This window comes from Typopeltis vanoorti, chromosome 16, assembly GCF_054136105.1.
Source record: "Typopeltis vanoorti isolate ZY-2024b chromosome 16, IOZ_Tvanoo_1.0, whole genome shotgun sequence".
Taxonomy (NCBI): Eukaryota; Metazoa; Arthropoda; class Arachnida; order Uropygi; family Thelyphonidae; genus Typopeltis; species Typopeltis vanoorti.
This window is the reverse complement of record NC_143564.1, coordinates 13,122,336-13,141,692: the sequence shown is the minus strand read 5'-3', so window position 1 is coordinate 13,141,692 and position 19,357 is coordinate 13,122,336. Positions and strand designations below refer to the sequence as shown.

The 19,357-nt window shown below is 33.7% G+C and overlaps 1 protein-coding gene across 4 annotated transcripts in view; it reads left to right on the top strand.

The window, feature by feature from the left end:
- fmt (phosphatase 6 regulatory subunit 1-like protein fmt) overlaps positions 1 to 19,357 on the top strand; it is a 450,952-nt gene that overhangs the window by 53,452 nt on the left and 378,143 nt on the right. For all 4 annotated transcript variants that reach the window (XM_090406310.1, XM_090406311.1, XM_090406308.1 and 1 more), the window contains exons 5-6: positions 4,856 to 5,042; positions 16,934 to 17,071. In XM_090406310.1, coding sequence (XP_090262436.1) covers positions 4,856 to 5,042; positions 16,934 to 17,071 — 325 coding nt within the window. The remainder of the gene's footprint in view (positions 1 to 4,855; positions 5,043 to 16,933; positions 17,072 to 19,357) is intronic.

The window sequence follows — 19,357 nt, the reverse complement described above, 5'->3', positions numbered from 1 at the left end:
GTTGGCAAGACTTGGGTTTGAATCCTCTTCAGTGAAGGCATTTATAAGAGTACATTATGAAACTTATGGATACAACTACTATGTTAGAGTAAAACTTTAGTTTAACATAAACCAGAATATACACTCGACGTTTCGACTTTCACATTAAGGTCATCTTCTGGAGTATATATACATATGTATATATACACACACAAAGAAACAAGCTGCACCACAATCTACATGGTATGCTAAAGTAACTGATCAACCGTTAAAATTATTTGCCTGAGCTCTGGTGCTATAAAAAAAATAAATAAATAAAAAATAATTATTAAAAAAACCTCCATTAAAGCTAGAGGTCTGTTATTATTATTATCTATTAGGTTGCAAAGTTAAATTAAGCTGGAGAGTAACATGTTTGTACAGAAAATAATAGATGAATAAATAAACAGAAAATAAAATTACTTATATAAGTATACATATAAATTGCAACTGGTATGGATAGTGACCAATAAAAAATGAAAAATTGCTTAGAGTCCTAAAATCAGGGTTTGCTGGAAACTAAGTGGGCTGTGAATATGTGCAATCCAAATTCTTGGGATTTTTAAGCCTTCTATTATTATTAAGATTAGGGTGGTTAATCACAATTTCACAGGCTTCTTTAAATTTTTTGTATGATGCAAAGAACAAGTATTTTTCTAATCAATTCGATATAGGGTGTTAAGAGTGGCCTGCTTCACCAAAATTATTATATTTAATGTGTCGTTTGTGTTCTTTTTTATGGATTAGGGTTGTACACCCAGTTTCTCCTAGTATAAGGTAAGTTACAGTTGTAATAGATGCAATAAACTCCAGGGTGTGCTAATGGGGGAAGAGGATCCTTAGAGGTGTTGAATATGTTTTTTAATTTTAAAGCTGGTTTAAAAGTGGCATTAAGATTATAATGATGTAGGAGTCTATTAATTTTTTTCTGATAACTCTTTAATGTATGGGAGTGTTATGGTTTTACTGTAATCTATATTACTTTTTGATGAAGTTTTATGAAGAATTTTATTAACAGTATTTTTGCTGTATCCGTTATTTATAAATGTATTGCCAATAATTTTTAATTCTTGTTTAAGAGCTTGTTCATTAGAGCAAATTGTTATAGTTCTGTTTTTGAGGGTGTTAATGACTCCAAATTTTTGCGAAGGGTGGTGTTATGAGTTGGCATGTATATATTGGCTGGTGTGTGTAGGCTTATGGTAAACAGTGAAGGATAGACTGCCTGAGGGAAGACGTGTGACTAGTGTATCCAGGAACGGGAGCGAGAAAATTGAAAATCAGAATTACTATTGAAATTCTGATTTTCAATTTCAATAGTAAATTGTATGCACTCATGTTGTTTGTTCAGGTGGGTAAGGAATGTGTTTAACATTTGGTGGCTGTGTGGCCAGATAACAAAAACATCGTCAACGTATCTAAGCCAAACTGTAGGTTTTAGAGTAAAGGAATCAAGAGTACATTGTTCAAAAGCTTCCATATAAAAATTAGCAATTGTGGGGGATAGTGGTCAGCCCATGGCCATACCTTCTTTTCGTAGGTAAAATTTATTTTGTCACACAAAGTAACTGGAACATAGTACTTGGACAAAGAGAGCCGTAATATTTTTTTTTAGCACCAGAGGTCAGTCAGCTTTAACGGTTGATCAGTAACTTTAGCATGCCATGTAGATTGTAGTGTAGCTTGTTTCTTTGTATATATACGTATACTCCAGAAGATGACCTTAATGTGAAGGTCGAAACATCGAGTGCATATTTTGGTTTATATTAAACTAAAGTTTTACTCTAACACAGTAGTTGTATCCATAAGTTTCATAATGTATTCTGATCACCTTGTAAGCATGAAAGAAAGGACATTTATAAGTGGTTTTTAACTGAAAGAAGTTAGTTGGTCTTATAAGTAGATGCCAGAGTTTTTCATCCTGCAAAACAAATTAGCAAGGAGAACACACCCATACACTATTAACAGGCATAATGCACTGACCTCTTGCATTAGGTCATAATCCCAAATAATAATAGCAGTAGAAGATTATGAAGGAAAATGTGTAATGAAAACTGACCAGAAGAAGCAACAAGTATTAGTGGCTAAACTAGTTGGTTTTCATTATATTTATTTATGTCCAAATATATCCAGTGTATTTTCTTTTATAATTTATACTCGTTGGTCAGAAGTCTAGATATACAATATAACAGTAGAAGATGTTGAAGCTTGGGAAGTTTGTGCACTTCAGAGCTTGTTAAATGAGTAAGAAGAATATGGTGGATAGGATTATTGGTCAGTGAGAGATCATTTATGTATAAGAGAAAGAAAATAAGCTTTAGAACAGAGCCCTAGGCACTCATTCATTAGTGGAGAAGCTTGAAGAGAGTAAGCCATCTACCATGATATGTTGTGATTGACCAGAGAGAAAACTGGCTATCCATTACAGAATGAAATAGTAATTTACTGAGCAGGCTTTAATGGCAGATTAATTGCTCTGGAAATTTCAAGAGCAACACTGCAGGTATCTTCAAACATTTATGTGCCATCTGGCCAGTAGTGGATAATGTTGGCTGTGGATCTGGAAAGGTGGAATTCATACTGATGGTCATTGATTAACTTGTGAGCCTCTAGATAGCAGAGTTGAATGGCATTGGAATATCACCAAACTACCTGCCCTTTTTTGAAATGGGCTGAATATAAGCATGTTTCTGCCTATTGCGATATGGTGCCAGCTGTGTATGAAAGAGCGTAGAGATGGTTTAGATGGGTGTTAGTTTGGAAATACATCTTTTGTGTACAGTCGGAAAAATATTGTCAGGATCAGAAGACTTACTGATGGCGAGAAAAAGGAAACTTTTATATTTCCCACAAAAAAGCAAACTGTGTCATTGTGTTCGTGATTTAAGAGTATGGGAGACCCTATATAACAGTGCTACCATAGGAAATATTTTTTTATCTGACACACAAATGAAAGGTTGCAAGACCTACAGGATCTTAGCGCTGAGTGTGGGGAAAGAATAAGAACCTAAGAAGAAATTTGTTGCTTTTTTTTTTTTGAATAGTTGAAGGCATAGTCTTTGAGAAAGACAGAGTAAGTGATTCAGTTCTGGAGGATAGGTAGATGGATGAAAGAGGAAGCAGAGAAGTTGGTTCAGTAAGTTTCAAGATGGATATTGACCAGCAGCTCTTCTTACACTTTTTGAAGAATGTAGAGAAATGATAGTGGCCAATTCAACAGAACAGTGACCATGAAAGCCTGTAAAAGAGACATCAGGCAGAAATTGAATATCTGTGATGGATGATTCATGGAAAATGTTTTGCCAACAATTTATCATGTGAAAATTCTTTGTGAGAAAATTAAAATAATATAATAACGATATATATGAAAACAAATGTAAAACAGGAAATATTTTAGAAAATGTAGTTTTATTCTGTATTATTTATTTAATTAGATTTTATTTAGCTCCTTGTACTATTTTTAAACTGTATAAAATTGAAAGTAACATTTTGAATTTTTCTGATTGGTGGTAACCATAATTTATTTTTCTTAAAATATTAATTCTTATCCTGCCTCTCCTTTACTTAGGTACTATAGGCTCTGTAGATGGGATATTAATTTAAAAAAAAAATTTTTTTTTAACAAAACTGATAAAGTGGTCAGGGAATAAGGGCACCAAATTTAGGTAGTTATTTAATTTCGTAACCTTGCACTATTTTTCTGTGCACTTAGATGAGGTGCTTTCAGTTGTTGGATAACCATGTATTTTGGAACTGACTCTGCTTTTCCTGCATAATAAAGAGATTTTGAAGTCTATTACTACTGTTTAACAGTAATAGCCTTCAAAAGGCTAGTTTAAGATCATGTGCACTCATGAGTAATTATATTAAAGAAAATGATGGTAAAATTATATAAATCCTTACATGATGTAAATTAGCTTAGGGAAAAGTTCCCATCTGCAGCTAAAATACTAGTCTTCACCTTATTTCCTAATACTAGTATATTATTAAGAAACGAAAGTATTTTATGAAGACATTTTAAAATTGATATTTGATAATATTTGTCTTCCTTACTGGGTGAAAGGAAGGAAAAAAATATAAATGTATATGACCAAAGTGAAATACATGATTATGTATTTCACTATAATCAAAGCTAAATAAAATCTGATTAAATAAATATTACAGAAAGAAACTATATTTTCTAAAATATGTCATGTTTTTCATATATGTGTATCATTACAACATTATTTCAATTTTTCCTGCAAAGAATGTTTCCGTGATGAGTTGTATAGACACGGTGAAAGAGGGACTGGAGTGATTCTGTGAAAAAAAGGGTCATCGATTAATCTAATCTCTCCTTCAACAAGCTTCAAGCAATGCAAGTGAGGCTTTGGAGGCACTAATCCAAAATGTTGTAGCAGTATTCCATATTTGGCAGATTTGGGATTTATACAGTGTTAGCAGCTATATAGGTGAAAAATTGTCTGGCATGGCTATGAGTTGAGATATATTTGTGCTAGGAAAGGCTGGATGTCCAGGAAAAGATATCTAATCATGTTTGGATATCTGAGTGTTCTTAAAAATAAGAGGAAGTGATGTGAGATCTTTCTTTGTAGGAAATATATAGCTTTGTTTTAATAGCATAGAAGTTCATGTGGTTATCCTCACCTCATTGAAGAAGAATGAGGAGATCAGCCATTTTAAATTGAGGTCAGAATCTCATTTGGCATAAATATTTCCAACTAACTTTTAAATTGTCTTGGACTGTTTGTATTTTAAGCATATAAAGGTTTTTTAACTTTTCTCTCGTAGCATATTAATAATTTTAATTAATATCATGTAACCCAACTTTTGGCAGGTATCCAAATATTGCTTGTGAGCTTTTAACATCAGATGTCATCCAGATCAATGATTCATTTGCTAATGATGAAGTTCTTTTAAACAAATTGTATAGTTTTCTAGACAGTGAAAAGCCTCTAAATCCTCTGTTAGCCAGCTTTTTTAGCAAAACTATGGGGCTGCTGGTTTCAAGGAAGACAGAAGTGGTAAGTAACTATTACATGTTGTGTTTTGAAATACTTAATTAACATTTTAAATAGTGTTACTGCTTGGTTTTTTTTTTGTCACATCAGTTTATATATCAAATTTTTGTTAAACTGTAGTATCCTGTAATCCAGAGTTTCTTATCCTCTGGCAGGGGCAAGCAGGTTTTTTCTCTCAGAATCTCAAATTTTTTGTCCTGTAAACTTGAAGAAAATCAACTGTAGAACCCACATTCTTTCAGATAATAAATGCATTGTGTTAGGGACCATGAAATGGCAGCACCTGTCAACCATTTATGATATGTATAATTAGTGATAGTCTTGGGACAGCTATTTCTGATTGGCTACCATTGGAGATTTAACTGCTCCCTCAGTCTCCAAAAGTTAGTTAGTGCTAAAATGGCCTTGCCTACTCCTTATAGGATAATAAAAGGCATTAGCAGATTTTTTTTTTTTTTTTTTCAGTTTTATTAATGTTTTTATGTTCACATATTGTTTCCTCAACCTTCAACTTTTTTTTCCAAATCTTCATTTTAAAATGCAAAAATTTTAATTCTTTAACAAACCCTAAAACACACCCCAACTCAATATCACCTGAGTTCAAGATTGGTACTATCAACATAAGAAGCCTGAATGGCAAAGAAATGGAGCTAGCTGAGGAATTAGATAAGTACCAGATCGACATAATAGGGGTTACTGAAACAAAAAAGACAAAAACTGGTGAGATCTTTCTGACAATAAATACAAAATGTTATATTCTGGCAATGACAATCAAGGAAAAGAAGGAGTAGCCATAGTATTCAACAACTAAATATGAGGCTAATCTTCATGAATGGCAGGCAGTCTCAAGTAGAGTGATGTGGGCAAATATGAAAATGGGGAACTGGACAATCAGACTTATTTCTGCCTATGGTCTCACAGAAGGCTCAACTAAGGTAGAAGTGGAGGAATTTTTTGAGACTCTAGAGAAAGCTACTGACAATGAAAAAGGAAAAGTTGGTCCTTGTTAGAGTAGGAAGTGGCAATCACTTGCTATTCTAAATAGCAGATTAGGAAGTAATTGTCAGACGTACAAAAATATTTTGGGAAAATTTGGAGAAAAGAGCAAAGCTAATAATAATGGCAAAAATCTGTTTGATTTCTGCCCAGGACATGGACTGGTTATTACTAACACCATGTTCCAACATAAAAATGTGCACAAATTCACATGGAGAGAACAGGCAAGAAATAAGAAAAGTCTCATTGACTATATTATTGTTGATAGCGATGTTTTCTCTCTGGTGCAGGACACTAGAGTGTACAGAGGATTTGAACTTAGAGGTGATCATCATTTAGTCTTAAGCAGGATAAAATTGAATTTCATATTCAAAAGAAGAACATGTAAGACAGTTCTAAAACGAATAAAAGTTGAGCAGCTCTCAGATGTGAACTGTAGACTAAATTATACAAACATTATCGAAGAAAAAACGAGTTTGAGAACAAGAACCAAACCTTGAAGAAAACCCTGATTGATTCTACTAGAGAAGCATGTGGTGAGGTTGTCTGCAAGGATAGAAAAATCAGAACTCTGTGGTGGACACAGGAAGTTAAAGAGGTAGTGAAGAAAAAGAAGGAAGCATATCAAAAGGTCCTGGCAAATAAGTCAGCTTGTGCTCTTGGAGAATACAGAGACAAATAAGAAAGCTAAAAACTGTGTAAAACTAGCTAAACAAAAGTCTTGGGAGGACTTTGGCAAGAATATAGAAAATAAATATCAAGAAGGTGGCAAGTTATTCTGGAGGTTGTTGAAGAAGCTCAGAAATAGAGATGTAAAAGTAAGCTGTAAAAGGAATTAGAGATGATAAAGGTGACATGAAAACTGGAGAAAAAGATGTCCTTGAAGTATGGAGTAATTACTTCGAAAAATTGCTAAATGAAACAAGCAGTGATGACAGCACAGTGATAAAAAACACTGACCAGGCATGCAGTCAGGAATACATATCCATACTTGAAGTAGAAAAAGCCATCAAAGGCTTGAAATGTGGAAAGGCAGCAGGAATAGATGATATTTGACCAGAAATGCTGAAGTATGGTGGTATAAAAGTCTTACAGTGACTGCACTGCATTGTTCAGAAAGCCTGGACAGAGGGATGAATTCCTGATGATTGAAGTAGAGCTCTCATTGTATATATAAAAAGGGAAATGAAACCGAATGTGAGAATTACAGGGGCATTTCATTACTGAGTGTTCCTGGTAAGATATGCAAGTATACTTGAGAAACGGTTGAGAAGAATTGTGGAAGATAAGCTTGGTGAAGAACAAGCTGGATTCAGGCCAAATAGAGGCTGTCAGAATCAGATCTTCACTTTACGACAAATAGTTGAGAAAGCATGGGAATATAACAAAGATCTGTATTTAAGTTTTGTCGATCTGGAAAAGGCATATGACAAGGTGCCAAGAGAGAAGCTATTCAATACGCTACAGTTATATGGTGACAATGGGGCATTATATCAAGCAATACTTAGTCTTTATTTGAGTTGTGAATCAGCAGTTAGAATTGATGGAAGTACAGGAAGATGTTTTAATGTTAAATCTGGTGTGAGACAAGGATGTACATTATCCCCTCTGTTATTCATTATCTATGTGGATCACATTATGAAGGAAAGCGGTATTAAACCTGATATAAAAATTGGAGATGTTAATGTCAGCTGTTTGCTTTGTAAAGACGATGTTATACTTCTAAATAAATCCGCTACAAGTTTGCAAGATTCCCTGACTAAATTGAATAATTGTTGTAATAGATATGGTATGAAGCTCAGCAATAAAAAGACAAAGACAATAGGCAGAATCGTTGAAAATGTCAACTGTGTTGTGAATGGAGAACCTGTGTAACAAGTAAAACATTTCAGCTACTTAGACACGATTTTTAGTAAAGATATTAAATTAAATATGGAAATAGACAACAGAATGAACAAAGCTGGTATGATAGGAAGTCAATGGAATAAATTCGTATGGAATAAGATAGAAATTAGTCAGAACACTAAATTAGCTATATACGAGACAGTGTTCAAACTAGTTTTAACTTATAGATCTGAGAGCTGGGTCAGAAGTAAAACATTTCACCAAAGACTAGAGACTGCAGATATGAGAGTCCTGAGAAAGATTAGGGACATGAACAGATAGCATTGTTGCGTCGACTTCCTTCTGATGTGCATACTTTTTATTTTGTCATAAAAATACTCTTAAGACTCTTTCTCAGGTATCACGTGGTTCCTCTGAATAATAATGGAATTGTCTCAGGGTCGAACCAATACCAGAGTATCTGAGATCAACCTCTCATAAAGCACTAAGATATTTATTTTTATTGCTGCATCACTTAGGGCTTTTAGATTAAATAAACTATATCAATCAAGAAGTGATTCTAGATTGTACTTAAGTGATACCTTGACCTTGCAGTCGTGGCCAAAATCTCTCCTTTCTAATATCTCGCCTAGGTTCGTATTAAGTTTTATAAGAGGTGCATCAGATTCCAAATTACAGACAGTCTTAATTGGATTCAAAAGCAAGGTTTATTGAACACTATAATTATATATATACAGTACATGTTATTTTAGTTCTTATTCTAAGAGAGTTCAATTAGGTTATCATTAAAACACTAACAACATACAGATACTCAAACTGATTATTTTTATATTAGCAATATCAATCTTATCAACCAACAAGCACTCTAACTAGGTATGATGTTCACAGCAATAATTATTCCAATCCAGTCACAACCAAACCACTCTAGATAGCATCAATGTCTTTTACAATTTGTTATTAATATCACTCTTCACTCTGAACTTTATCATAACACTCTATAAACACATATCATAATTCAATTCCGTAAGGAGACAGTAAATTTACGGTATTTATCTCAAGATCAGTTCATTCTTTATGATACTATTAATGTTCTCTGCTCTTAATCACAACGCGGCACAAATCCTTTTATCCATAGCTAACAAAATTAATAAATTCTACTCATCTATCTTGAACGTTCATCACATTAATTGATCTTCAGGAATCTGTTTCTCCTTGATCGAATTTTCCATAGATTCCTCTCTGGCTTTAAGCACGCATGTGGTTCTCCGTGCTATCGGTGAACTTTCACGATCTCTGCATAACGCGCATGTGACCCTTCCTTCTGGAGACAGCTGGGTAAATTCTTGCTCCACGGGACTACGGACTTAGAGTTTCCGTCGATGCCTCGATCAAAACCTCCGGAGTGGAGGTGCTGCCACCCTTCTCCAGCTCACGACACCGAGAGACCAACACCATTAGATCTGGAACAAAAAGCCACGTGTGTGTGTGTGTGGGGGTTCTTGACCCTTTTATTTCACCTTCTATTCGGTGATTCTCGCACTCCGTGATGTCCACCTAGCGCTTTCATGTGGCTCGACGTCACAGTGTCCACCTTTCTCCGTTATCCTTCTCGTGTGGCATCGGTACGCGATTGCCCAGGGAAACCGCTCCCCTCGCATTACTGCTTCATGACCTTTGGATTTATATCCCCTTTAGAAATTTGTGCAAGTCATTCAACAACTCCTAATACTTATGGCTCTAACAAATATTAAGTATTTACATTTCCACTGTTATTTACACAAACTAGGGAGTGGTGTTTTGTTGAAATACTAGATAACTATTTTTCCTTAAGTTTGAAACATTTAACATATTTACAAAGCTGTATACCTAGAGACAAACGCATGTATTTAATTTCCTTTTCATTGGGTTATACATGTTAAACCGTGATAAGATTGGAGTTCCTAAAATTACAATCTATCACAATTTAACAGCATGAATGGCAATATCATATTAAAAACTAGGATATTAGGAAAGAACTTGACATTGTGAGCATCCAGGAATGTGTTAGTAGACTAATCTGAGGTGTTATGGTCACTTAAACAGAATGGGAGAGGAAAGATTAGCAAAACATTTGTTTTGCTAATCTGTACGAGAAATGCCTGATGTTTTTGCCATTGTACGCCAATCACTACATCGAAGGTGTGAAGCCTGCATTAATGTTGGCGGTCGCTCTTTTGAGCAGTTTCTGTAATTTGTTCAATAAAATTCTTTAATTTATGTTCTGTAATTTCTGCAATTGTTTCAAATCTCCTCTGTCATTCTTGTGTTTCTTCATTTCCTGACACAGTAGTTGCTAACCCCTAGCGCTTCACCGCTTGAGTTCGGACCATGCATTGTATGTGTGTTCTATCATCCCTTAAAGTTTGGCCCAAGAGTTCTGAATCACCTTGTATACAACAGGGTGATTCAGACTAACTAACCTAACTGCTCATTAGGGAAACAGTATAATTTCAGATCATTGTCTTCACTTTATAGTATTTGACACTTTGCAACTTATTAACAGTCATTGCAAAACGTATACAGACAAGAAATTGGAGGCATTTAAATTCAAAGGGAGAGTTGATTAGAATTAAGAGATTGAAAACAAATTCTCCATTTCCAAAGCCAATCATTATCACTGCTTCCATATTCATTAAGCAGGACTTTTACTTGTAGCTGAGTACTGGTGCATAAAGTTGGTGCGTTCAGATTTCTCTTCAGTATGATTGGCCCACATATTTTCAGGCTGATTTTATGCATAGGTATTCCACCTGGTAAATAAATAATAATGACATAACTTGCATGATAGTTTCATTTATCATAAAATTTTTGCTGTGATATCAAGAGCATCCTCAGTATGAATCTTAAATTAGGCAGAAGGAACTGAAGACTAAGACTCAACAATTAAAATGCGATGACATGCAAATGACAGAGTGCCAGAGTCTAAAACACATTAAGATCTTAACTGCATAATTTTAAAACAAGATATACTATTATATCTTAAAAGCTATTGAACATGATAAGAATGTGAAGATCTGTTATGCGTAAGAAGGATAATTTCAGTCCATTTCAGTGGTGAAGCAAGGCTTCACAACTTTTTCTGTGTAAATAAAATTATTCCATACATGAGAGATGGAAGAATCTATAGCACATCACATTTTTGGGTAGGATTTGCAGGTAGGATGGAGAGCAAAGAAATCTTGAAGAGTTAAAGGTTGTAGGAGTTGGGAAACACTTAATATGGAAGGCTGTTCCAGAAGACAGAGGTAAATGGTATTAATGAGGAGTCCCTTTCTTTCAGTGTGATCAGCAATCATGAATGATTATGGAGATGCACTACCATGTTTAAGACTTATTTTAATTAAAATAAAATTTGCCATTTCTACTTCTATATCAAAGTCATCTTAAGAGGAATAGGTGTGTGTGCATGCACATGCACGCACAACAGTTCACAAGCTACATTGGTAAAAAAATACAGTGGGCTGAGAATAACTGCTTGGTCAGCCGTTGACCATAGTCTGCCCTCTGGTGAAAATAAATGCAAATTAAATTTAAAAAAACAACAACAAACTTAAAGATAATAATTAAAAAAATATAATAAAATAATTATATTAGTAAAAACTACATCAGCAGTTATTTGTTTCTTTAAGTCCTGCTACTTTTAATTTCTGTTGGCCGCTTGAGAGTTGGTGTGTTGGTATCGGATTCGTTGAGAGTTGGTGTGTTGGTATCGGACAAAGAAGAATTACCCATCTATTGATGGGTAATTCTTTGTCCAGATGTTATGGAGATCATATGTGACCATCCTGATCCTTAGAAGTTCCAGCCATCGTTTTTGTTGAAATTTGATTGATTGATTGATTGATTTGTACCATGCCAATGTAGTTTGTGATCCATTGTACATATATGTACAATGAATCACAAATGTACAATCAATTCCTGAAGATGACTTTGACATATAGGTTGAAACATAGAATTTTAATTTTAATGAAAGTAAGTTCTTAAACATGGTAGTTTGTCTCCATAATTATTCATAATGAAATAACGAACAGGTGAAGCAGATTCAGTTGGTTGCAGTTATGCTGAAACATTGTGTTGTGAGATAGAGTTTGAAGTAAGTCTTTGAAAAAGGGATCATTGAGGAGCTGAATAACTCTCCTCTGGACAGCATGAGAATTTTTAGGGAGGTTTAAGGAGCACCGTTCCCAAACATTTGAATAGTATTCTAAATATTGGTAAATTTGCGATTTGCATAGTATGTAAGTAGTTGCATGGGTAAAAAAAAAAATAGCATCATAAGTGGAAGAGTTGCCAATAATTTTAGAGGCAGAAGAAGTTGTTATAAGCTGTGTTTATATCTGGAGAAGATGGAGGTAAATGTCAATCCATGGAGTGAGAAAGATCTGATTTCTGTCTGGCAATTTGTGTATTACTGAGGATAAAGGAATGTAAGCTGAAATCCCTTTTGAAAGAGAAAAGACAGGATAGCATTTTGATGATATTGAAATGACTAGGTTACTTCTCTCTTACAGCTTGAGATGTCTAAGGTTTGTCTAAAGAGTAGGATGAATAGAGGTACTATCATCTGCAAAGCTGTGGATAGGATTAGTGGTGATTGAGGTCATTTATGTATAGAAGAAATATGTATAAAGGGTCTAAAACAGTTTTTATGAAGGACCTTAGTTGCTCTTCAAAGAACTCAATGTTCAGTGAAGATGGCATGTTTTGTAAGTCCAGCTTGTTCCTTCTCATAGGATTTAATACAGGGTAGTCCATAAGTCACAAAGAGGTTTAAACATTTAATAACTTCCATTATTAGTTATTTTATTATTTTTTTGTAATGAAATACAGAACGTCGAGATTTTTTTAGTTATGAAAAACCGTTTATTTTAAACTCTTTTGTAACTTATGGACCACCCTGTATAATCAAAATGTTCATCGTGACAAGCAGCTGTAGCTGTATAACCCACAATGGCAGGGAATTTGATAAATTCCAGGGTAGGCTAAAGGCAGAAGTCTATCTTTGCAGAGCCTAAAAAGGATGGAAAGCTTGTTAATAATGTGATTGGACACATGTAGGCCAACATATCTAAAGAATTTGGCTATTCTTTCAGAAGTGCCTTTTACCATGAGGAATGGTAATATGATGGACAACCTGGGTGATGAAAAAACCATATAGCTGTTAATAACCTTGTTGATATAGGGTTCAATAAAACTGTTAAGCAGGAAGGTGGTCTTAATATAATTTATTTCTTGTAATAGCAACACTTCAGTAGAGCACAAAGAGAGTGAGCCCAATGTCGTCGTCATCATAAAATTCCTGCCATGTACCCTCAACGGGTGTACAGGATATGATAGTACTACATGAAAAATTTACATCATTACTAACTTCCTATCTACAATTTTCCTCCAAATCAGTCTGTTACTTGTCAAGACTCCAACATTACTACTACTGCTATGTTCACTGAGCATCTATAGATGCCGTGTAGTCACTCTGATGTTCCACACTAGGCCATACCATTTAGTCCTGTTGTTTGCTTTTCTGGCATCCTCAATTCTCTGAAGATCAGTCACTCCACATACTCCATCCATCTCATTGATGGTCTACCCCTGCCCTTTATCTAGGAACTTTACCTTCTATTACTGTTCTGAGAAGTATTCCTTCCATCCTTTCTATGTGTCCAAAATATTTTAACTTTCTTCTGTCGATATCCTTAAGGAGACACTTAATGTGAAAAATTGCTGTTCAGAAGATGTCAGTAAAAGGTTAAGGCACTTTGTACAGTATCAATCCACCTATATCTTGGTCTTCCTCTGGGTTGTTTTCCTACCAACCTGGTAGAGATCACTTGTTTTGCTAATCTTTTCTCATCCATTCTATTTAAATAACCATAGCTCTGCTAACGCATTCCTGGATGCTGACAATGTCAAGTTCTTTCCTAATATCCTCGCTGTTAATATGATATTGCCATTGATGCCATCTGTTCACACCTCTAATCTTTCTCAGGACTCTCATATCTGCGGTCTCTAGTCTTTGGTCAAGTGTTTTATTTCTGACCCAGCCCTCAGATCCATAAATTAAAACTGGTTTGAACACTGTCTGTATACAGCTAATTTAGTGTTCTGACTAATTTCTCTCTTATTCCATATGAATTTATTCATTTGACTTCCTACCATACCAGCTTTGTTGATTCTGTTGTATATTTCCATATTTAATTTACCATCTTCACTAAAAATCGTGCCTAAGTAGCTGAAATGTTTTTCTTGTTCCACAGGTTCTCCATTCACAACACAGTTGACATTTTCAATGATTCTGCCTATTTTCATTGTCTTTGTCTTTTTATTGCTGACCTTCATACCATATATCTTATAACAGTTATTCAATTTAGTCATTAAAAAACACTCAACAGGCATACAGTCAGGAATACATATCCATACTTGAAGTAGAAAAAGCCATCGAAGGCTTGAAATGTGGAAAGGCAGCAGGTGTAGATGATATTCGACCAGAAATGCTGAAGTATGGTGGTATAAAAGTCTTACAGTGGCTGCACTGCATAGTTCAGAAAGCCTGGACAGAGGGACGAATTCCCAATGATTGGAGTGAGCCCAATGTTACAAGTCTTAGTAGTGCTGCATTTTTTTGACAAGGATGGTGATTTGAAAGAGCTGCATGAATATAAAGTCTGGTGTGGATTTTCTTTCTAAAAACAGAAATCTGGGCTACCATCTGGCTGCTAAAAAGACAATCGGGTAATTTTTTTTTGCCTACTTCAACAGTGAACTGAATGTGATTGTGAACTCTGTTAATATTTCATAATGAAATCTTTAAGTTCTGAATTGGGAACCTTACCAAATTGCAAAAATGCTTTTCACGTGTCTGAACCACAAGGAACGGGAGATATGTCATCTCTCCTTCAAACGTTATGCATGCTGCTTTTGTTTTCAAACTGTCAAAGAATATATTTTGTCTTCCTTATAATCTTCTTTCTATCTTATTACTGCTGTGCAACATATGTATGTCTTTTTTTTATTATTATTATTCTTGTCAGCAAATGTGTTTAATTCCAGTCACTTCAGCAGAAAAGTCTTCTGTGGTAGTGAATCATTTTCCTTGGAATGTTTCTTTCAAACTTATGTAGCCAATCGAGACCATGAAGAAGTGAGGAGGCACTTGTCAGCTGTACTTTTCCATAAGGTTAGATAATTTATGTGAAATATGTGACGTTACATTGTAATGCAAAATGAAGAGGGGCACTAGCTGCAAGCATGTTAGGTCTTTTGCCATGAATTTTCTGGCACAACATTTTGCAGCAACTTCCTGTAATAAGCTGCTGTCATAGTCAGCCCTGCAGTACTCTTTCTGTCAATATTACTTCATTCTTATTATTAGTCATTATCATTAATTTAACCATTGATTGTTGACACTGTATTTTTTGGACAAGGAGAGGTTGTTTTTTCCACAGTGATGATTAATTTTTCGGTTCTAGCCCAAAATCTAGTTTCCATGTTTCATCTGTGGAAGTTATAATGTTCAAAACTGTCCACCTTCAGACTCATAACAATTCAGCAATCCTCATGTAAACTGCTTGCTGTTTTTCTGTCAGCTGTTGGGACATGCTTGGCATCACTTTTTTTTTTTTTCTCTTTCCATTTGGGAAGGAAAAATTGGTTAGGTTATACTGTTAAAGCATATAGCAGTATATTGCTGTGATTCAGATATGAATTAAGAAATTTTTAACCATCTAATTTTTAGTCTGAAACACTTACTTTGTTTAGGTAGATATGGTTAAGTGCAGTAGATGTTTTCAAAACTCTTCATTGTACCATGCAGAAAGAGAGTATTTTAAGGAATAATATTTATTCTCTTTTTGTCTCTTCAAGGAAAAGGTAACATTTTAACAATGAATGAGAAAATAACTGCATTTCAAAAGAAAATGGTGCTGTGCAGAGAGAAATTTGAAAAGGGATGTTTAGAAATATTTCCATCTTTATCTGATTTTGTTACAGAAAATAATGATATTAAACAAAAAGTCTAATATCAGCTCATTTAAAAAGTTTAGAGACATATTTTTGTAACTTATTCACAGAGAAGAATTTCAATGGATTTTATACCCATTTGCAGAAAATGTAAAAATTGACCACCTTCTGATTATTTTTCAAGAGCAATTAATTGACATTAGATACAACACAACTTTGAAAAACGAATTTCAACAGAAATCTCTTCAATTGGTGGATGGGACCGAAGTCCGAGTATAGTAATTTAGTAAACACAGCAAATGATGCACTCTTACCGTTTGGTTCTACTTATTTATGTGAGGTATCATTTTCAATGAGGTATCAATGACAGGTATTAAAACCAAATATCGAAATAAATTAAACTTGTAAACAGACCTTCGTATCGCAGTATCAGAAGCCATCAAACCAGAATTTCAAGAAATTATGAAAGAAATGCAAGGTCATTGTTCACATTAAACATTGTAATAAATATGTTTGTAAGCTGTTAATAATAAAAATAATGTGTAAAAATATCTAGTGTTTTTAATTATATGATGATACAAGGCATATTTCCTCTTTATAATACTTATTACAATAGATTTTTGCTCAATCAATTGGGGTTATGCGCTATTTATTTTTTCTGTCTTGGGGGTACGCGATCAAAAAAGTTTGGAGACCACTGTTCTAGAGGAAAGAAAGGTTCAAATAGTAATATTTTATTTATATAAATTAAATATGATTGATATAATTTGTTAAAAGTAATACTTTTTTTTTAAATTCTTGTATACTATTGTGGGGAGGATATGTTATTAAGTGGCTAATGATTGACAAATTGGTTAGGTTATATCATTAAAACATACATAACTATATTATTATACATGAATTAGGAAATTTTTAACCATCTAATTGTTAGAATGAAACACCTTCTTTATGCAGATATAGTTAAGCACAGTAGATGTTTCTATCAAAAATTGTTCTAAAACCTGTTTTTTTTTCCTTTTTTTCTCATTCCTTCCTTTCTTCCCTGTCTTGCTCTTTAGATGTTTGATTTTTTAAAAACCAAAGAAGATTTTGTGTCATTGGTGCTAAATCACATCGAAACATCTGCAGTCATGGATCTGTTACTGCGTTTAGTGTCATGTATAGAAAATAATGAATTAAGATATGATGTGGCAGTGGTAAGTTGTTTTAAATATATTAAGTATTATTTTCTCATGCATGTGCTTCAATAAAGGCGTCATTTAATTTGCCTGATATTCACTGGGAATGCATCATCTGATGCATATAAAATTTGGGAAGTCTGAAAAATATATGTAAAAATTTAAGTTTCAGTCCAGCCAACAATTAAAAGAAAAACTACATTAAGCCAAACTGATTGTTTATAAACAGCCTCTATCAATCACTTGTATTATTCGTAAGTTGTTTCAGCTAACATTTCATTAGTTGTATAGAGATATATCATAGATTTATTTATGAATTCCTATCTTCATAAACTTGTCCATTATTACAAATTATCAATAAAATAACATCCTGATTCTCAGGGCACAACTTTTTTGATAGCTAAATTGTAAGCATGTTGTCTGTCACAGTCTTAGCCAATTTTATTCTTGAATATTTTCAAGATAATGCTCTGATCAATGGTTATGATTTTTGATCCCACAAAGCCCACCCAAGTTTGGTGGGCTTTGTGGGAGCTTGAATTGATGAAATGAAAATTTGTAGAAATAACACTCAGTTGCTGAGATAAAATTATCAGAAAAGAGATTTAGTAAAAGAATATAAGAAATACAAAACTCAAAATATAAAGAAATTATGCTCGTTAAAAGAGTGATATAAATGCATTTTGCAAAAAACACAGTATTATTCATCAACCTGGATTGGTGTGGGAGGGGAGGTATCCAGAAGCAGATAATATAGTTCTCAGTATTTATAAGGCCACAGCTAATATTTGATAATCTTCCAGAGCAGGGGTGGGCAACCTTTTTAAATGTGCGTGCCAAAATCACCAAATCTTTGATGCAAAATTTCCTCACCTGCCAACCGAAATTTTGGGGAACATATTATTATTTGATGTCTTTTAAGTATTGGGAGAATCTTTTCAAATAATCAAAAATCACACTAGAGCAGTAAAATCAAAGAATGTTGTAAGAATGATTACTGTAAGTCATGTAAGATTGAATGAATGTAAAAATTAGTGATGGAATTTTTACTTAAGTCCTTCTACCCTGTTGATAGCATGGATATTTTTATTTGCCTTTAAGTGTAATTCTAGCTGCCATATACAGTCACACAATTTTTAACATCAGCAAAAGAGTAAACAATAATTCTGAATTTTTTGTTTTTTATAAAGATCAATTGGACATAGGTTTTTCAAGTTTTTTTTTCAATATATTATAATGCACAATCTTGACTAAAGCACAATAAAAGAAAAGAAAATTAAAGATATTCTTTTATTAATTCTTAATCCTTTATGATTAATACATAAAATTACAGATAAAATAAAATCTTATTTTACCCACATAATATATTAAACAGAAGTTAATCTTTAATATTTTTTAACAGAAATCATCAAATCCAAACTAGAGAAATTTTTATGTTTTTATATAACGAAACCTGTGGTAAATTCATCACTAAAAAAAACACATGTACTAATCACAGTAATGACTATTTAATTCGTAAATATTTCATCCCAAGTATCTTGGGACATCATCAGTACACTAGTTCAAACAATACTAGGAATAACATATAGTTAGGGCGCATGATTACAATGGAATCTCAATATGTGTGCAGTAACGTGTTATAGAAGTAAATTAAATATAACTGAAAAAAAAAAAGTGTGTGTACACACACACACAGGTAACCCTCGTATAACGTGGATGTTAGGTTCCAAAGAAAATGCTGCGTTATATAAATCGCGTTATGCGAGACTCAGATCACATAGAAAAAGTAGGGTTAGGTTCTGAAATCGTTTTTTTTTTTTTTTCCCAAGATTATATAAACAATGACATATCCAACAAAAATATATTTGGAAATACTTTTATTGGGATTATATTGATCAAGTGCATATAATAACTAAGTTATACCAACTAGTTTCACAAACTAAGTCTGTTGGCATCTTCAGTGTACATAACTGATGTACGGCACTAAAAAGTAAAAAACTGTTACAAACTATAATCAACCGATTCCAATTATATTAAACAAAGAACAGAGCATGTACAATACATTCATAGAGCGTGGATGATATCACTTGTTGTTATTTAGGAACGGTCTATAGTTGGCATTATAATTCAGTTCTGGCGAGTTGAAGGATCTGATAAGGGTCTTCCAGATCACGGGCAAGATTAGTCCTTGGTTCCTGTTAAGGTTTTTTATACTGCGGACAACTGTTGTGGCCTCCTTATTCGAGAGCAGAAGTCCTCCTCCATGTAAGGAATTGTGCTTCTATCCCACTCTATGGTATGGTT